General features: G+C 46.2%; 1 protein-coding gene across 6 annotated transcripts in view; it reads left to right on the top strand.

Moving 5' to 3' along the window:
* The window catches only part of Pdss2 (decaprenyl diphosphate synthase subunit 2), a 279,546-nt gene that overhangs the window by 237,502 nt on the left and 24,147 nt on the right, over positions 1-17,897 (top strand). For 4 of the 6 annotated variants that reach the window (XR_010048980.1, XM_063253955.1, XM_003466032.4 and 1 more), the window contains one exon: positions 6,286-6,318. The exons of 1 other annotated variant lie outside the window; for it this stretch is intronic. Coding sequence is in view for 4 of the 5 variants with exons in the window: in XM_063253955.1 (XP_063110025.1) it covers positions 6,286-6,318 (33 nt within the window). In the remaining variant the exon portion in view is untranslated. Of the gene's footprint in view, positions 1-6,285; positions 6,319-11,396; positions 11,953-17,897 lie in introns of those variants that run through there. One more of the 6 variants, XM_063253958.1, reaches the window with a different exon arrangement.

The following is a 17,897-nucleotide window of genomic DNA, read 5'->3' as shown; positions in this document are numbered from 1 at the left end:
GCTAAAGCAATTAAGGCTGAAATGGTTTCAGAGGACTCAAGTGTTGTGATAAAAGGGACATCTAGGCAGGCTGCATGTTAGTTGTGGTCTGTTTAGGTAATGACCATGGTAATCAATCGCGCTGTCATTTTATGTAGGATGCTACTCTTTCAAGCTTTCAAAGCGTTGCGGAGCCAGAGCTGTGCAGGTACAGATTACACACAGTGTATTTCTCTGACCCCGTCCACAGCCCCATGTTTCCATCAGGTGAAACTGCAGGAGCCAAGCTGGGACTACAAAGTCATGAGGGTTTGAGATCTGAAAATAGCTAGAATTTTCCAGAGCAGTTAGTCTGTCAACAGAATGTGTTTTGGGAGTGGAGGTGCACATCTGTAATCCCGGCACTCTGGGAGGCTGAGGCAGGAAGATTGAAAATTGAAATCCAGGACTCCGGGAGAACATGGTGGACAGACAACAGCAACTACCGGAGGCTCTCTGAAAGGCTCGGCTCAGAGGCCAGGAATGATGCGGACTAAGGAGACACGAACCAGTAGAGATATGCTCTGCTGACTCAGGAACGAACTGGGCTGAGAGAAACCAACTTAGAATACAGTCCTGGCGCTAAAATAGGAACAGAAAAGACTCGGTGTAGAGGCTCCACCCCGCGCCATTGGAAACCGCGATTTGGGTTTCCCGCCGCCCGGCGGCTGGCTGCCTCCACAGCGGCTCGGCAAGGAGAGACGCGCCGAGCTCTGGGAACGGGAGTCTGCGAACGGAGTCGGAAACAGGACGGACAAGGAGGCGTACACGAAAACTGACTGGTGGCGAGGTGAGTGAGAAACTGACCCCCTACCACAGTTTGACTCCAGCAGAGGACTTTCTGGGCTCGGGCAGTCCTGTAAGAGCAGGGCGCGGTGGCGACTCCAGCCACACATTCCCCTCTCGGGCGGGATTGGTGAAAAGTGCCTGGCCTGCGTGTCGCTGCGGGCGGACTCCCTAGGCTGGCCTAACCCAGATCCCAGAGCCTGACGGTGGCCCGGAGGAGCGACCGACTCCCGCGTAGGCTGCCTCCTCCGCGACTCCCTGGTGTGCAGCGGTGGGCGGGAACAACTAGCCAGCGCAATTTGATCAGGCTGTGGCTGACGGGCAGGGAAGCCGGGCCTCCTATGTAAGCTTGCATTTTATAAGGAAAGGAAAAAATGGGGAAGGGAAGCAACAAGAAAGGCTCCTCGACCCCCAATCCCGAGAATCAGGCAATAGTGGACACCGCACCAATATACATTAAGCGCCATTTAGAGAGCCTCATAGACCAATTCAGGAATGAAGTTATCAACGACCTGAAGCTAGAAGTATGCAGAATAGTTAGAGAAATGCTAAGCACCACCCAGGAAAAAACAGATGGTGGAATGGAAGAACAGAAAAAGAGGGGAGAATTGCTTGATGGAGAAAACAGAGAAAGCATTGAGTATGTGAAGCAGGTTCAAAGGGACTATCAAGAAATTAAGAAGTCTATCCAAGACTGGCATAACAGCTTGAAAGAAACTAAGGACAGACTATCTGAACTGGAGGGCAGACTTGAAATATGGGAGAACGAAATGAAAAACTTCTTAAAAATAACAAAGAAACAAACAGCAATAATACAAAGACAAGAAGATGATAAGAGGATCCATAACTTAAGAATTAAGAACATAAAAGAAGAAGTAGGGACACAAACAAGGGAACTACAAAAGCTACTCACAGAAATAATCCAGGAGAATTTTCCTAATTTAGCAAAAGGTAAAGATACTCAGATGTATGAGGCATACAGGACCCCAGCTACCTACAACCCAAACAGAGCAACACCCAGGCATATAATAATAAAAATTCCAGAAATTCAATACAAGAACAGAATATTAAAAGCTGTAAGAGACAAGAAACAGACCACTTACAAGGGAACACCCATCAGAATTACAGCAGATTTCTCTGCACAAACCATCAAATCACGAAGAGCGTGGGGGGAAATAATTCAAGCTTTGAAAGATAATAATCTCCAGCCAAGATTGAGATATCCTGCACAACTGTCCCTGGAAATTGATGGAAAAACGAGGTGCTTCCAGGATAAAGAGGAACTGGGGGAATTTGCAACCACCAATTCAACTCTACAGAAAGTATTGCAGGATATTCTAAAAAAAGAAAAATACAAAGAACCCAGAAATAGTGGCAGGGAGGCCACAACGAATGGAGCAGAGAACAAAATGAAGAAGACAAACTGACAGCTACTGACGGAAAAAGAGCTCAACAGAAATGAGACAGAGAAGATTGGATGATAGGAACAGCTATTTTGGAGAAAATGACATCTTAATAGGTAATGCTGATTTAGTACCATCTTGTTTTGAAGTCTCATCTAGCTTTTGTTCTTCTGTCTCCAATGGTCTAAACAGGTTGTATCTTAATTGGATTTTGTTATGTATGATAGTATAAGAAAAAACCTTTTAAAGACAAGGAGATTATACAGAGACCATTGTTCATTTTCTGTTAGTCGATTCTAAATACTCTATAATGCTGTCATTCTCTTAAATGGTTTTACATTGTTTTGATATACTTAATGCTACAGTATATGAAGTTGTACTCAAGGACTTCAGGGAGGGAGTCAATATGGTAACTATTTTTGGGTCGGAAATATCTGGTGGTGAAACACTATTCTGCTTAAATGGTTATGTTTTGATCTGCCCTGTTTCGCTGTTATGCCCTCTTTTTTCTCAATCTCCACTCCATTATTTACTTTTTAATTTTTATCCATTTAATTAAAGGGAAAAATATAGCAGGATATAATATAGTAACCCACTTTGACTTTCTATTATCTCGATTTGAAGCCCTGTATTACTCTCACCATGTTGTTTTTGACTGAGGTTCCTCTATTCTGTTTTGCTGGATAGTATCAGGTTCGAAAGTTTAGGCATCAGCTGAGAAGATAATGAGATTCATTATAACGCCCATTCTCGTTGACTTCTATCTACTTTTGAAGACCTACAATATCTCCAATGTTTTGGTTTTGTCGGTTTTATTCTTTACGGTTTTGTTCAATTGTATTACAACTAATGATATAGGCAATTCTATTAGAGATAGCGGGAGGCATTATGGTGACCATTGTTGATCACCTTGTATTATGTTTTTATATTATCTATTATATCCACCCTTTTGACTTGACCGATTCTGTTCTGTTATGTCACATTTGGTTTTACTCTCTTCCAAAAAAGCAATAAGAACCGTGGGAGCAATGAAACCCAAAATGTGTAATAGTCACTGTACAAAAGAGAGGAAAAGAAAGTGCTCTAAACTATATAACTGCATGTATATTTAAATGTATAAGATAGAAAATGATATCACAGAGTTTTATTGGATCATTGAACAGAACTGTTTGCAGTATCATTGTTGGAATGTCCACTCTACAAGCTTTAATTTTGTGACTTGAACAATTATTTCTAAGATGGCAATATGTAACCCATTAACTAGTGGTTTCCTACTGCGCATTTTTTTCTTCTGTAAATCTGTATAACTTGTACCCCTTCACTGTTTTTTTTTTTCTTTCTTTTCTTTTCTCCTTAAATAAAAAAAAAAAAAAAGAAAGAAAAAAAAAGAAAGAAAATTGAAATCCAGCCTAGGCAATTTAGCAACGTAGTCTCAACATTTTAAAAAGGCCTCGAAATGTAGCTCAGTACAAAGACATGGGGTTCCATCCCCAGTGGCACGGGGTGCAGGTGGGAGGCGTCAGCGACAGGAAACATGGATTCACAAAAACTAGCAATGGGGCTGCTCTGGATGGCTTTGTCTGTGGCAGCGTTGAAGTCTCTCAGTTTAGAAGAATCTGCTACTGAATGTTTTTAGACAAACTGGGAAGTGCCTCAGTACATCCAAAAGCAAACACCACCCCTCAATTATGATACAGGTGCAGTTTCTCACTGTTTACCTTGCAATCTTAAGATGCAAACCTTCTTCAATGTGCACCTGTCAGCAAGTGCTATTTGCAACACTCAACGCTGCCGCATATCAGCCGCTGAGAGATGACAAATGCTAAGAACAACGCTGGTGGAGGGGACGGCAGGTGGGTTTGGGGTGAGCTTTTTGGTGGTTGGGCCAATTCCCTAGGACCCCTGCTTGCACATCACTCAGCAGGTGCTGTGCCTGAGCAATCCGCAGTCATCGGGAGGAGGTGAGGGCACGGACGGACTGCCAGTGGGGAAAGCGGAAGGCTCCCGCGTCGCCCTTGATGTCACCTGCCTTTTAATCCAGCTTGAATCCAAGACACAGCTGAGGGCTGGAGAACCTCAAGATCCATCCTGCTGGGAAAGTGACACTGCTGAGACATGGTTGTAACTGGAGATGGTGGCATGCGCCTGTGATCCCAGCACGGAGGAGGCTGAGGCAGGAAGATCGCCGCTAGTTCAGGGCCAGCCTGCACTGCGTAGCGAAACTCAGTCTCAAACAATAAATAGATAGACGCAAAGAAATGAAAGGTAGTTACGGTAGGATTGAAGCCACCGCCTTGCATTATCCGAATGAGTGACCGGGTCATAAGCAAATCATCTCCAGCAGAAGCTACTGGGGGAAAAAGGGATTTTCAGTGTAGATGAAACTATTTTTTCCTGAAAACTGATACCCATGCCCAGACAAATGTAAACTATCTGAGCAGAGAGAATAGTCTGGTTTTTAAATTTCTTCAAGAGGCGATTCCTATTTCTATTTCTACAGTATCTCAATACCAACTTCATACTCTTCTTAGTATACTAGGAATCCTAGATCTGTTTAAAAAATAATAATAATAAACTTTGAGGAGTAGACTACAGACTCTGAATTCTGTCTTTTTTTCTTATAGTGTATTAGTTGCAAACATTTTGCCTCATTGGAGACAAACTCACAGATTCACATCTGTAATCCCAACTGCTTAGGAGGCTGAGGCAGGACGATTGCAAATTCTAGGCCAGCATGGACAATTTAGTGAGACTATATCTCAGATATGTTTTAAAACAAAATTATTTTAAAAGGACTTGGAGAATAGCTCAGTGGTAGAGCACGTGGCCTAGCATGCATTGAGCTCAAGGTTCAGTGCCTAGCACTACAAAAAACGGGGCAGGAATAATTCAATTCATAATTTTAAAGTGGTTTGTGGTGGTACCAATAGCTATCTCTGGGAAGAGACCTGTTACAAGTTTATTTATTTATTTGTTTTTGTCTTTTTCATTTTTACCGGTACTAGGGATCGAACTCACGACTGCCTGCTTGCAAGGCAGGTGCTTATGCCGCTGAGCTAAATCCCCAGCCCCTTTGTTATTTAAAGGCAAAAAAAAAATGCAGGGATCTTTGGAAAAACGTTTTTTCCATGGTTTTATTTTTGGTTTTTGCTACTAGGAATTGAACTCAGGTCCTTATATTTGCCAGGCAGGTGAGCTAAATCCCTGGACCCTAGAAAAATGTTTTTAAAATTTTTAGAAAACCAATGTTAAAAATAAACCAGCATTCAAGCAGGCAGTCGTGAGTTCAACCCCCGGTACCGATAAAAAGGAAAAAGACACACACACAAAAAAACAGCATTATAAAATTTCCTTTTCTCTCGTGGAGGTCATCTACCCACATTAATTACGTGGCTAATGTCACTTTAGATTCAGAAAAAAGGGCTCTTAAGACCCTACCTGGGCCGGGGGTTTAGCTCAGCAGCACAAGCACCTGCCTCGCAAGTGTGAGGCAGCGGGTTCGATCCCTGATACCAATAAAAAAGCCCTAACCTGTTCCTAAGGTAAAGCGCTCGTGTTCTGTGCGGGAGTAGGAACTAAGGAAGGTGAATAGGGACCGAGGGTCAGACTGTGTGGCATTACTGTTTCTGTCTCCGCTGTGTAGTGTTGTGTCTGAGATGTCCCCTGGGCACACGCTGTGTGTGCTGAAGTGTGCAGGGACTCATGATGCCTGCCCTTGGCAGATCCAGGGCCAGTGGGCGTTCGCTCATTGTACTGTCCTTTCAATTGTCTTTTTGTTTGAAACAGAGAGAGATTACTTGGAACATGATACGATGTGATATAATATAACAAAGACTCAGTATGTATTAAAAAAAGAGCCAGGCACGGTGGTGCACATCTGTAATCCCAGCACCCAGGAGGCTGAGGCAGGAGGACCACTGCAGGTTCAAGACCAGCCTGAGCTACCAAGTGAGCCCAAGGCCAGCCTGACCTGCAAAAAGACAAAAAATAAAATAAAATAAAGAGGAGGAGGAGAAAGGGTGAGTTCTAAACACTTTTCAAAGAACTAACACAATTCATTTTCTGTCTTTTATTTTAGGCTCAAGAAAAAGGAAGGTTAGACTATGCTAAGGTAGGTAGATTTTATATATGCTCTTTTAAAATGTTAGTGTGATGTTTAATTTCTGTTTGTATTTGAAAGGCCAAAAGGGAGTCATATTTAAAGCTGGGGAGATTTCCCATTGAGTATCAGTCATTAGCAGGTGGAAAGACATTCTTCAGCTGTAAGTGTGTTTATCAGAGAGTGGCTGTTTCATTCCGGATACCACAGTATCAGAGTACAGCCAAGCAAATGGAGTTTTCCCTTTCAGGACGTTTATAATCTATCGAGAGGTACAGATAACTAGATAAACAACTAAACAGATAATGCAATGTCAGTGGCAGCAAGTTCTATAGAGAAAAATAAAACAGGCCGGATTGCTGACCACTGTTGGAAAGATGCCTGCAGCCTGTGAGTATAAGACAGCTTTTAACACTGTTAAAGAATAGCAGGTGTCTTGGCCCGTGTTCTATTGCTATAACAAAATGCCTAGAAGTGGATAATTTACAAATGAAAGAAGTTTACATGGGGCCAGGGAGATAGCTCAGAGACTATCAGGCACAAAGTCCTGAGTTCAGTTCCTGGGACCAAACAAAGAGTTTATCTGATTTATGGTTCTGGAGGCTTTGGGAGTCCCTGAATAGTGCCAACATCGAGTGGGACCTTTCTGGTCTCTGTCACACGTAGAGGACCACCTGCAATGAGGCGTGCCAGCTGTGCCTCTTCTATGCCATCTTTTGTGCCCCACTTCATGACCCCTTGACCTGGAGGCTTAAGTTCCCAGCATGGGGACCTTTGGGGATAGATTCAAACCGTAGCATCTCGGGAACACTGTACAAAGCAGGTCACCTGCGGAGCCTTATAAATACCCCTGCCTGGGTACCACTGCATCACAGCCTCTCCCAGGATCAAAGTGCCCTGTGGGGAAGCAGCGCGGGTCAAGCTGTGTGTTGATAATTCGATGCACAGTTCTAACCACAAGCTGCTGCAGGAGCTGGCCGCCCAGGGCACAGTGCGGCCTGTCCACATACTCGGTCCCATCTCCCACTCAGGGACTCGAGGATATGCTGCAGGTCTGTGACACGCACACCATTGCTTGGCTGCCGGAGCACGCTGCGTGGTGGATGCGACAGCCTGGAGGGCCGCTGTCCAGCCCACACCACCCCTCCACCGCTCGGCGCCTTTGTTCTCCTTGCCCAAAGTCCATCCCTCCTTTTTACCTGCCTCTGAACTTTTTTTTTAACTATCTTAACTATTTTTATATACATACACATACACATATGTTCTGCTTCTCAGCTTCTCACACTAATGAGACAATACGATGTTTACACATGTGTCTTAATTTATTTCACTTATGAGTGTGGTCTCACATTGCATCCATTTACTTATGAAAGTCTCCAGTTTCCCCTTCTTTGTGGCTGAGTAGTGCTCCATTGAATAAAAGTACTGCATCTTTTTATCCAATCCTCAGTTGGTAGGCATTAGGTTGTTTCCAAGGTCTGGCTATTACAAATTCTGCCGCTACAAACATGGGTGCACATACATCATTGTGCTATGTGCACCCCAAACTTTTGCCTCTTTTAAGAACAAGTGAACAGTGGTGTCCATCCTGTCCCCTTCCTTAGGTGGCGAGTGTCCCAGCCTCCCTGTCCGTTGTGTCGCGTTTGCTTGCGCCTCCTCCTCTACCCACACGGGCTGTGGATGCAGCCGCTCGGGCCTTGCACATGTGTGCAGCCTGGGTGCCTCTGAAATCGAGCTCAGCCTCCCCTGGAGACACTCACCTTTTTGCTTTTGTGCTGTCATCATTTCATGACTATTTTTTAGAGCGGTTTTAGGTTCTCGGCAAAACAGCCCAGCAAGAAGGATCCTCTACACCCCTCACACCCACACACGGACACGCGGCCCCACTACGGAGCAGGTCCCAGCAGCACTGTCGCTGTGCTCGCCAGTGAGCCTACACTGCCACACCCAAAGTCCCCGCTTAGCTTTCTCTCCTCCCAGTGCTGGCACCGCCCTCATCCACCAGGAGAGGCCCCCAGGGACCCTCTGGCCTCGTCTCCCACCCCAGGCACCACAGAATATAGGACACAACATTTCCGTCCTGTGCCTCTGCTTAGACCAGCTGCTCCCTAGGGAAGCATCTTGCTTTGTCTGCCACCCCCTGCTCGCTGCTGGCCTCCTAGGGGGGGTCCTCTGGCTTCCCCAGCTGGACGAGGTGTTCTCCTCCTTCCCAGGCTGCACCCCGCAGCTCTCAGGGAGTGCAGTTTCTCCTTCGTTGTACAGTGATCTTTAGGTGGCAGATTGTAGATGTGGGTGGCTCTTGGGGGCAGAGACAATGTTTTTTCTTTTTTATAAGCCTGTGGTGGTTTCAAGGAGGACAATTACAGACAGGACACATAATGTATGGTATTATTTATAAGGATCACCCAAGGAGGCAAATACAAAGAAGGTGCAGGAAATCTGTTCACAACACTACAGGCCTAGAAAACCCAGCCGAGGGCCTGGACCCCATGGCTGCATGAGCTCAGCTGCAAACCTAGAGCCCACGACAATGACCCCTGCAGGTCTATCCTGCGGATCTGCACAGGGAAGGCCCAGAGGTCACTGGTCGAAGCTAGAAAGCTTGTGCCAGCAGGGTGAAGGCTCTGTGCCAGCAGGCTCAGGGTTCTGCAGTGGAGCCAGGAAGCGATGCTCAAAATAAGGACCAGCGTTCCCCTAAGAAGTACCACAGCCATCCTCAGCGACAGTGAAGTCCTGAGCTCCTCCAGCAATCAGAACAGCCAGGTTCATACCAGGAAGCCAGCATGACAAGCTTCCCCTGGAGATTAAACAGCACACGTCTTCCCCTCCAGAGCAGGAAGCGATGCTCAAAGTAAGGACCAGAGCTCCCCCAAGGGAACCGCAGCCACTCTCAGCAACAAGGTCCCGGGCTCCTCCGATGATAACAGCTGAATTCATATCAGACAAGCCAGCATGACAAGCTCCTCCAGGAGAACCAGCGGCTCCAAACAACACCACCACTTAGGAGAGCCCACACTGCTGCTGCTCCTCTCCACATCTCCTCTTTATGCTGGCAGCAGTTCTCAGGGGCCATCCACACTCAGCACCATGCTGATTCAGTTCAGCAGGTGTTTAAGTTGACCACCAGCTGCCTACCCACTAGACCTGTGTTTGCGGGGTGTGACTCAGGGCAGGATGCTTGCCTAGAGTATGCAAAATCCTGAACTCAATCCTCATACCACAAGGAAAAGAAGTAGAGAAGACCCAGGAAGTAATTTGGGAAGAAGTAAACTGCAGGAGAAAAGCTTTTAATCACAGTGCAGCGGGAAATGGAAAGTTTTTGACACATTGCAGGTCTAAACAGGGTTAAGTAGTCACAAACTGATTTGAAGATAAAGGCTGGGATTTTCTGTGACAGTTAACAAAAGCAAACATGCAAATAGAAACAGAGGAGGGTGACTATGGAGTGTCAACACTTGTTCATGACACAGAGAATGCTCTGGGCTGCGTATCACAGAAGCACGCGGACGGGGAAGAGGTTTCTATTGGAAAAGGCAAGCAGGTTAGAGTGCCGCGGACCCTGCAGTGCAAAGCTCACTGCAGACTCTGACGCGGGGCCCTCGGCTTCTCAGTGGAGAGACCAGTTTAGAATAATGCTCTCCTGCTCTTCAGCCCACTCCAATTTGGGAGGGACCATTCTCCCCTGTGTGGTGCTGAGACCAGTTCACTCCCTTCTCCACCCAGCAGTTCTGGGATGCAGAAGACATCCGAGGCACTGCTCCTGCTAAGGTGACCGCTGCTGCAAACGGCCCTCCTGTGGGCCTCGCATCACAACCCCTGGACTGTGGCCTTGCTGTCCAGGGGAGCCGCTCGTCGCTTGCTCTTTGCCTTCTTCACTATACTACACAATCCTACACTTAACACGTCTGTCTGTCCATCACCCTCCTCGTCACAGGCCACCATGTGGCGGTGCCTGACGCAGTGTGAGTGCGTGAGTGGTGCTCTTCCTGCTAAGCCAGCAAGCACTTAGACAGCTGATAATTCCGTAGGCCCTTCCCTTCCTCTTAAGGAGTCCCTCTGCCCCCTGCTCAGGCCCAGCCACCAGGGTGATGCGGCTGCTTAACCATATGCCGCTGTTCCAGCTTCTAGGATGGGAAAGCAGAGAGCATCTTACTTACCTAGTAAAAACTACACAGAAAGGATTTATTAAATGGGACAAATTACCACAAGTGAGTCGCGCCCCAGCAGCTAGTGCTAATAGTTTTGCTCTTGTGCATAGTGCTGTGAGATCTGAATCACACCCGGTCTGTAGGTCTGTACTCCAGCGAGTGAATCTCAGGCTCTTCCGGATCCTTAGCTGCTGGCCCAGTGGGGAGGCACAGTGGATCCGGTTCTGAGCTAGAGAAAAGAGTGCCACCTGTTGAGCTGCAGGAATTCTTGGGCATGCGTGGAGACGGTGGAGAAGGCTCTCGGACACATTCGCGCTTGGTTTGCTATGGTAACTAATACGTATGTCTAGAACAAAATGAGTGTGTTGACTCCCCTTGCTTAGAAAAACATCTACAAGCGTCTGTGTATTTTCCCCAGCTAGAGCTGAGCGTCTGCCTGCAGTTCAGCCCACTGCGACTTGAAATCAGCGTGCTGCTAAAAGACTGAGGCAGATGGTATTTTTGCCACTTCAGGCAATACATGGCACCTATAGATCGACTTTCTGCAATTTTAATTTTTTAACATTTTCAAAATGGCTTGTTTAAATATCTCTGTTACACACAGCCAGACTTGCTCCCAACTTCCTTTTAATAATTGCTTCAGATAATACAGACACGAACAAATATCGTTTGGTCAAAATCAGACTGTACGAGCATTGCGGAGTCTGCCTTCTGGTTATTCTTTTGGGGGTAGGAAGGGTGTACCGAGAATCGAACTCAGGACCTTGCACTGTGCCGCTAAGCTATATCCCTAGTCCCCAACATCCATGCTAATTTTGAAACACTCTAAATGGTTTATGAACAGCTTGCTTAATATTTACCTCTTCTTTACCTGGTGTTTCGTGTCATTTGCCCCATGATCATTACAGAAAAGTTTTTCTTGTTTTCTTAATGTCATCTTAGGAGGATCACCCTAGGCATAGAGAACAGCTCAAAGTGAAGCACTCAGTAAAGAACAGTCTCACAGACGGCAGTTCCGTAAGCACAGCCAGTCGGGGCGCGTGCCCGTGATCCCAGCACTCCGGAGGCTGAGGCAGCCTGGAGTTCAGGACGAGCCTGCGCTACATAGTGAGTTCAGGACCATCACGGAATACATATGAAATCCTGTCTCAAGAAACAAACAAAAAATGATAATTCCATAAGTGTCCAGCTCCCAGGCCAGTGTGAGGGATTTTTTAAAAGGACAAGGTTGGGGACTGGCACTTCCTCCTAGAACTGCTTCAGGGTTTCGGGCTGGTTTTTGGGCACTGTCCTGCCGGTGGTTAGCAACCTCAGTGCTTAGCAGCTGCTCCTGCCCTCTGCTCTGCCCTCCCCACCTCCAGAAGTCCTTGCACGTTTTGTTTTACTGTAAAGTGCATTCCCATAGAGCACACAGTGCATTTCTCTTCTCAGCAGCAGTGATGCTCACAGACATCTGCACCTGCAAGATCACACACCTCCCCTTCCCTTCCCTCCCCGCCTCCCTTCCCCTCCCCTTCCCTTCCCTCCCCGCCTCCCTTCCCTCCCCGCCTCCCTTCCCCTCCTTTCTCTCAAAGAAACAGAAGAGCATCCCCGCCCGTGCCTCCATATTGCTATTTCTTGTTATCAGACATAGATGCCTCAACTATTTTGCTGCATGTTGAGTATAAAAGCTTCCTTTTTTGATCCTCTAATATGGAAAACAATTACAAACGTTATTGTTCTTCCTTTCGGGACTAAGCCAGACCCCTCCCTCCTTCCCTTCTTTCATTTTCCAGCCGTTAATATTTGCAGCACTTTTGCACAATCCTGGCTACCTGGCAGCACATTCCAAGACCAGATGTTGCTGTGTTTTCTCTTCCCCGTCTCTTTCCTTGGGCAGATGCTCTGCTCCCGTCCTGGGACTTGACTTTAGCTCCTTGATAAAACATTCCATACAGCATCATTGTGGGCACTGAATTGCTCTTCTCCTGCAGCCTCTTGAGGATGTCTTAACATTTACCATTTCTGCTTTAGTGATAACAGTAGAGATTATGTAGAGGTAGTGGCCTTCCCCTGTCCCATCTTGTTCCTAAAGAATTTCTGGGCTGAGCACGGTAGCACAGGCTTGTATTCCCAAGGTTGAGACAGGAACATTGGGAGCTCAGGGCCAGCCTGGGCTACACAGAGACACTGTCTCAATAAAACTAGCAAAGTGGGCTTAGTGGTATAGGCTATAATCCCAGCACTTTGGAAGGCTGAGGCAGGAGGATTGTAAGTTCAAGCACAGCCTGGGCAATTTTGCAATTTAGCAAGATCCTGTGTCAAAATAAGAAATGTAACCTGATGTGGTGGCACATGCCTGTAATCCCAGAAGGCTGAGACAGGAGGATCACTGCGAGTTCAAAGCCATCTTGGGCTACAATGTGAGTTTAAGGCTAGCCTAAACTACATAGTGAGACCCTGTCTCAAAAAAAAAAAAAAAAGATTTTACAAATGGGTTGGGGGTATCGTTCAGAGCAAAGGACCTGTATTTAATTCCTCATGCCAGAGAGAATATAGAGAGAGACACAGACAGACAGACAGATAGAACTTGTAATATAGGCAGTAAGATGTTTATAACACAATCGGAGAAAAAAATTCCAAATACCATTATGGCATGGATGCAACTCTGAAAAATTTTTTAATGCTTTATAAATATTGGAAGACAACATGTAAATATGTAAATAAGGACATTAACTGATAACATGTAATCATGTTTTATGTTTTGGTTTGGTTTGATTTGAGGTTTTTTGGTTTTTGTGTTTGTTTTATTTTGAAACAGGATCTTGGTATGTGGTTCAGGCTGGCCTTAAACTTACTGGTCCAGCCTGAATTTGGGCAGGTCTACTGCCTCAGCCTCCCAAGTGCTTAGATCACAGATGTGTGCCACCATTTGATTTGGTTTGGATTTGTTTGTTTGTTTGGTTGGAGTTTTTTTTTTTTTTTTTTGTCTTTTTGAGGCAGGGTTTCACTATGCAGTTCAGGCTGGCCCTGAACCCACTTTGTACCCCTGGTTGGCTTCAAATTTGCAGCAATCCTTCTGCCTCAGCCTCCCAAGTGCTAGATTCCAGGTGCACACCAGCATGCCTGTCTGTGGCTTAGTTTGATTCTGATTTTTTTTTATTTAGAGTCTTGCCATATAGTCCAGGCTGGCCTCAAATTCACAGCAGTCCTCCTGCCTCAGCTTCCTAAATGATAGGATTACAGGCATACGCTACCATGCCCAGCCCTAAATGTGCTTTAAATAAGTAAATATATTATACTTTTAAAAGATTTCTGTTGTAGGACTGATTTGATTGATTGATTTTTTTCAAATTATGACAAACTGCTGAGAACTGAAAAATAAATTGAAGTCATGTTTTAGTGAGGCATCCAAAATTTAATGCTAGACTCCCAAGAATTGCTTGCTGGTTTGGCAACAGGCAGAAACGCACTTTGGAAGGTGTGATCTTTGTATACTGTAAATCTCTGAAGTCTCAAGGAGAGTGGGGACTGCGGGAGAGGAAGGCGAGTGCCTGGAGCCAACCTCACAGCCTAGCACGAGGAGGGGGCAGAATCCATGCGGCACACACAGCAAAGTCCTGAAGGCCACACTCCTTGTCTCCTGAAGTCAGTTATATTTCTAGTGTTTTCCTTTGTAGCAATACATATAGAGTCTCTTTAACCTGTTTTCCAAAACAAATACTCAGTCTGGGTGTGATGGTGTGATGGTCCATGCCTGTAATCCCAGCAGGAAGATCACTGCAAATTCAACTGGGCTACATAGTAAGTTCAAGGCCAGCCTGAACTATATAGATTCTGTCTTTAAACAAAAAGAGAAGTAAACCATTATTACTCAAGTCAGTTTTTGCAACTACTGCTTGGATTCCAAATCTCCTTCAAAACATCATTATTTCTTTTTAAAGTCTGTGACCAGTCTCTGTCCATAGCAAAGCAGAGAAGGTTTCAGTTTTTCATTGTTTTTTTGAGACTAGGGCCTGTTTTGGTTTGTGTCTGGATGTCCACCCAAAGCCTCCTGCAGTCATGGAGGCAGCTTCTGGAATTATAATCGATCCGTGTCCAGTGCTGGGATTATGGGTGTGAACAGGGTGTGTGGCCTACATACACAGTAAGGGGCGGGAAGAGTCTCCTCTCTGCATGCCTCCTCGTCTGCTCCCGTTGCTTTCTGTCTCTGGCTGCCATGAGGTGTTGCCCTCTGCCATGTGTCACTGCGTTGGAGCCAGCTGAGTTTACACTGAAACCTCCATAAACTGTGAGCTAAATGAACGTTTCCTTCCTTCATTTTGGATGTCAGGTATTTTGTCTCAACAATGAGAAAAAAGCAACACAGGGCCTTTCTATGTAGTCCAGCTGGCCTTGAATTCACTGTGGAGCCCAGGCTAGCCATAAATTGAGGGTGATCTCTTGCCTTAGCATCCTGAGTGCTAAGATTTTAGGCATGTGACACCACTCCTGATGCCAAGAGAAGGTTTTGAACCATGTGAAACTGTTTATTGAAAATAAATTCTAATCACACGTGACATAAACGCAGACTCTTCTCACAGAGCCGCATCTTCTGAGCCCTCTGGACCTGCATTCCTTCCTCAACAAGCTCAGCTTTCCCTTCTAAGCCTCTGAGTATATTATTTAGCATGTGTCCCCAGGGAGTCTCATCTTGCTTTGATGATCTATTCCTCTAATTTCTTAATGTTATTTTAAAATTAGATTCTTGTCTCTGAGGTGTTAGCAATCCCACACACCTCAGTGGCACCAACAGATTTAATGATTATAATCTCTGTTCCCTTGTGAATCATGAATAAAATTATTAAACAATTTCAATGATAAGCCTTTTTATGACATCATAAAATATGCCACTCTCAGTTCTCAGCCCAAACCCACCTGATACTGTTGGAATATAGGCAGCTAGAAGTCTATTTTATTTTCACATCATTTTCCTAACTGTTGATCTTTGCTTTACCAAATTAAATATAAAATGGGCTGGGGATCTAGCTCAGCAGCATAAACACCTGCCTGGCAAGCTCAAAGTCATGAGTTTGATCTCCGGTACCAAAAAAAAAAAAAAAAAGTTAAATTATTTCATTTCTTAAATTTATCACCGAATTATTGAGCCCTAAAATATTACTGTATATATCTGCATATCTAATTTTTATTGTGAAGCCAGGCAAACTTAGATGGCTGACGGCAACTAACTCCTGTTGTAAGCCTGGAACATGTCTGGACTTTACCATTGTGCCCTGAAAGCTTATGCCCAGAGTATGATAGGTACCAAGTAAACGTGTGTTGAACGACTCCTTAGTGAATGATTGAATGAATAAATAACTCGGAGTGGCCCTTGGTGGTGCCTGCTCCCTTCCTGTTCACAAGGCGTGTTTGACTCTACCTTTGTGCCTGTTATCCGTGCCTCCCAAGTATATTTTTAATCAAACAGCTGTATCCTCATGCCTTGCACCACCTAGCTGAAACAAAGACTCGACTAGATCTAGAAGGGTGACTGAGAAGGCCCTGCAGGGCATCCGTGGCAAGCAGTTCTCTGTGGGAGCCCTGGATTCAATTATGGCTCCCAGTCTGTGGTACCAGAGCCACCTGTGCCCGGGGAGAGCCGCGTGACCGCATGCAGAGGATGCAGCCTCTCAGCCCAGAGGAGCCTGTTTCATCCCTGAGAGGACAGTTTTTTAAAAGTAGCACTCTGTACTCATCTTAAAATACAGCCAAGAGGCATGGATTTTCCAGAACTATGTTTTTTTGAAAGAAAAGAAAGAGACACTTCTACGTTGTTACTGAATGTAGGTTTCGTAAGTCTCTGTAACTACCTAGATTTGTATTTGCTAGTGCATACACTAATCCTTCAGTCTGACTTTGCACAGTTTTGAGGATCTGTGCCACTTCAAGCTGCCTGGCCCACCAGAAGCTTCGGTCTGTTTGCCTGGTGCCCCGAAGCCTTCCCCGGGTGTTCCCACAGCGTGGCGGGCACTGTCAGGCTCCCCACTTAGCACAGCAGAGACAGAGCATTGATCTTTGGCAGCAAGCTCAGCCTCTATCCTGTGACAGCCGGGGCCATGCTTCTCCGTTTTGGAGTAAGATTACGGAGGTCTAGTGATCAGGGAACCCGAAACAGAGCTGAACAACCTGTCAGTGCTGACCAGGGCTTGTGGGTAAGCAGACCCTGCCCTGTTCCCGAGCCTTGACTTCTGGCCTGGTGAAAACCCTGGTCTCTCCAGGAGAGCACGATAAAGCCGCAGACAGAGCCCTGAATGGTGCAAGGGTGCCCCCTGTGGAAGGTCTCCCTGACCCAGCCCGAGGAGCTCGGCTGACCTGCTGTCCGGTGGCTCCGACAGGATTCTGTGGGCTCCTGTTGGGGAAATGTCATCGTCCTTTCTCGTGCTGTGCTCCCTCTAAGTCACATGCTACTGCATGTGTGTGTGTTTTGCAGAGTGCACTGCACTGCATTCAAGATACACTAAGTCACTTTGTCAAAGGCTCTTCTCAGATTCTCCTTCTGGACCCACTTAGGGAACTTCCTAGCACTCAGCTAGCTGTCCGCTCTGAGCAGAGATTCCTCCCAAGTCGGCTGACTCCACGGCTGTGTTCCTTACCGCCTGTGCTTGGCAGGGAGCTCCGGGCACAGGCTCTGGTGCACAGGCTCTGGTCTTCCTGTGCACAGGCTCTGGTCTTGGGAGCATCTAGAAAACACTGTGCGTCACTCTATAACATGCCGTAGTTCTCATTTCAAACATGTGATGCCTGCTGACTGGCTCTGTGTTTGCTGAGCCACAGTAGTGACTGTTGTGACTCTGTTAAACTGGTAAGCATCCTTCACTCTGTCTTTGTTTTAATCGTATTTATTTTTTGACAGGGCCCAGGCTGGCCTCGAACTCACTGCGATCCTCCTCCCTCAGCCTTCAAAGGACTGGGATTACAGGCATGCGTCACCATGCCTAGCAAGAAAATTTTTTAGATATGGCCTTTTAAAATTCTCACAAGCTAGGCGTAGTGGTACATGCCTGCAATCCAGCACTTGGGAGGCTGGGCAGGAAGAAAACTGAATTGGAGGACAGCCTGGGCTACATAGGGAGAGCCTGTCCCAAAAAGACAAAACAGAAACGTTATCATAAAGCCAAGCATGATAACACATGCCCATAATCCCAGCACTTTATTTGCTGAGGCAAGAGGATAATTTGAACCCAGCCTGGGCAAATTTCATGGGCCCATGTCTCTGAATAAAAATATAAAAAAGGCAGGTTTGGGGATATAGATCAGTGCAAAGGCCCTAGATCAGTCCCCTGCATGGACGGAAGGCAGGGAGGGGATGAGCCGACGTGAGAAACACTAGCGTCCTCGTCACGGCCCAGCTGCGGTACGCAGGGGTCCAGGAACCCCTTCCCCTGGAGGAGCCGTTCACCGGACGGCGTGGCCATGGATCCGAGG

Source organism: Cavia porcellus, unplaced genomic scaffold (genome assembly GCF_034190915.1).
Source record: "Cavia porcellus strain 051 isolate PalLab524CR breed Dunkin Hartley unplaced genomic scaffold, mCavPor4.1 scaffold_7, whole genome shotgun sequence".
NCBI classification, from domain to species: Eukaryota; Metazoa; Chordata; class Mammalia; order Rodentia; family Caviidae; genus Cavia; species Cavia porcellus.
This window is presented reverse-complemented; position numbering and strand designations above follow the sequence as displayed.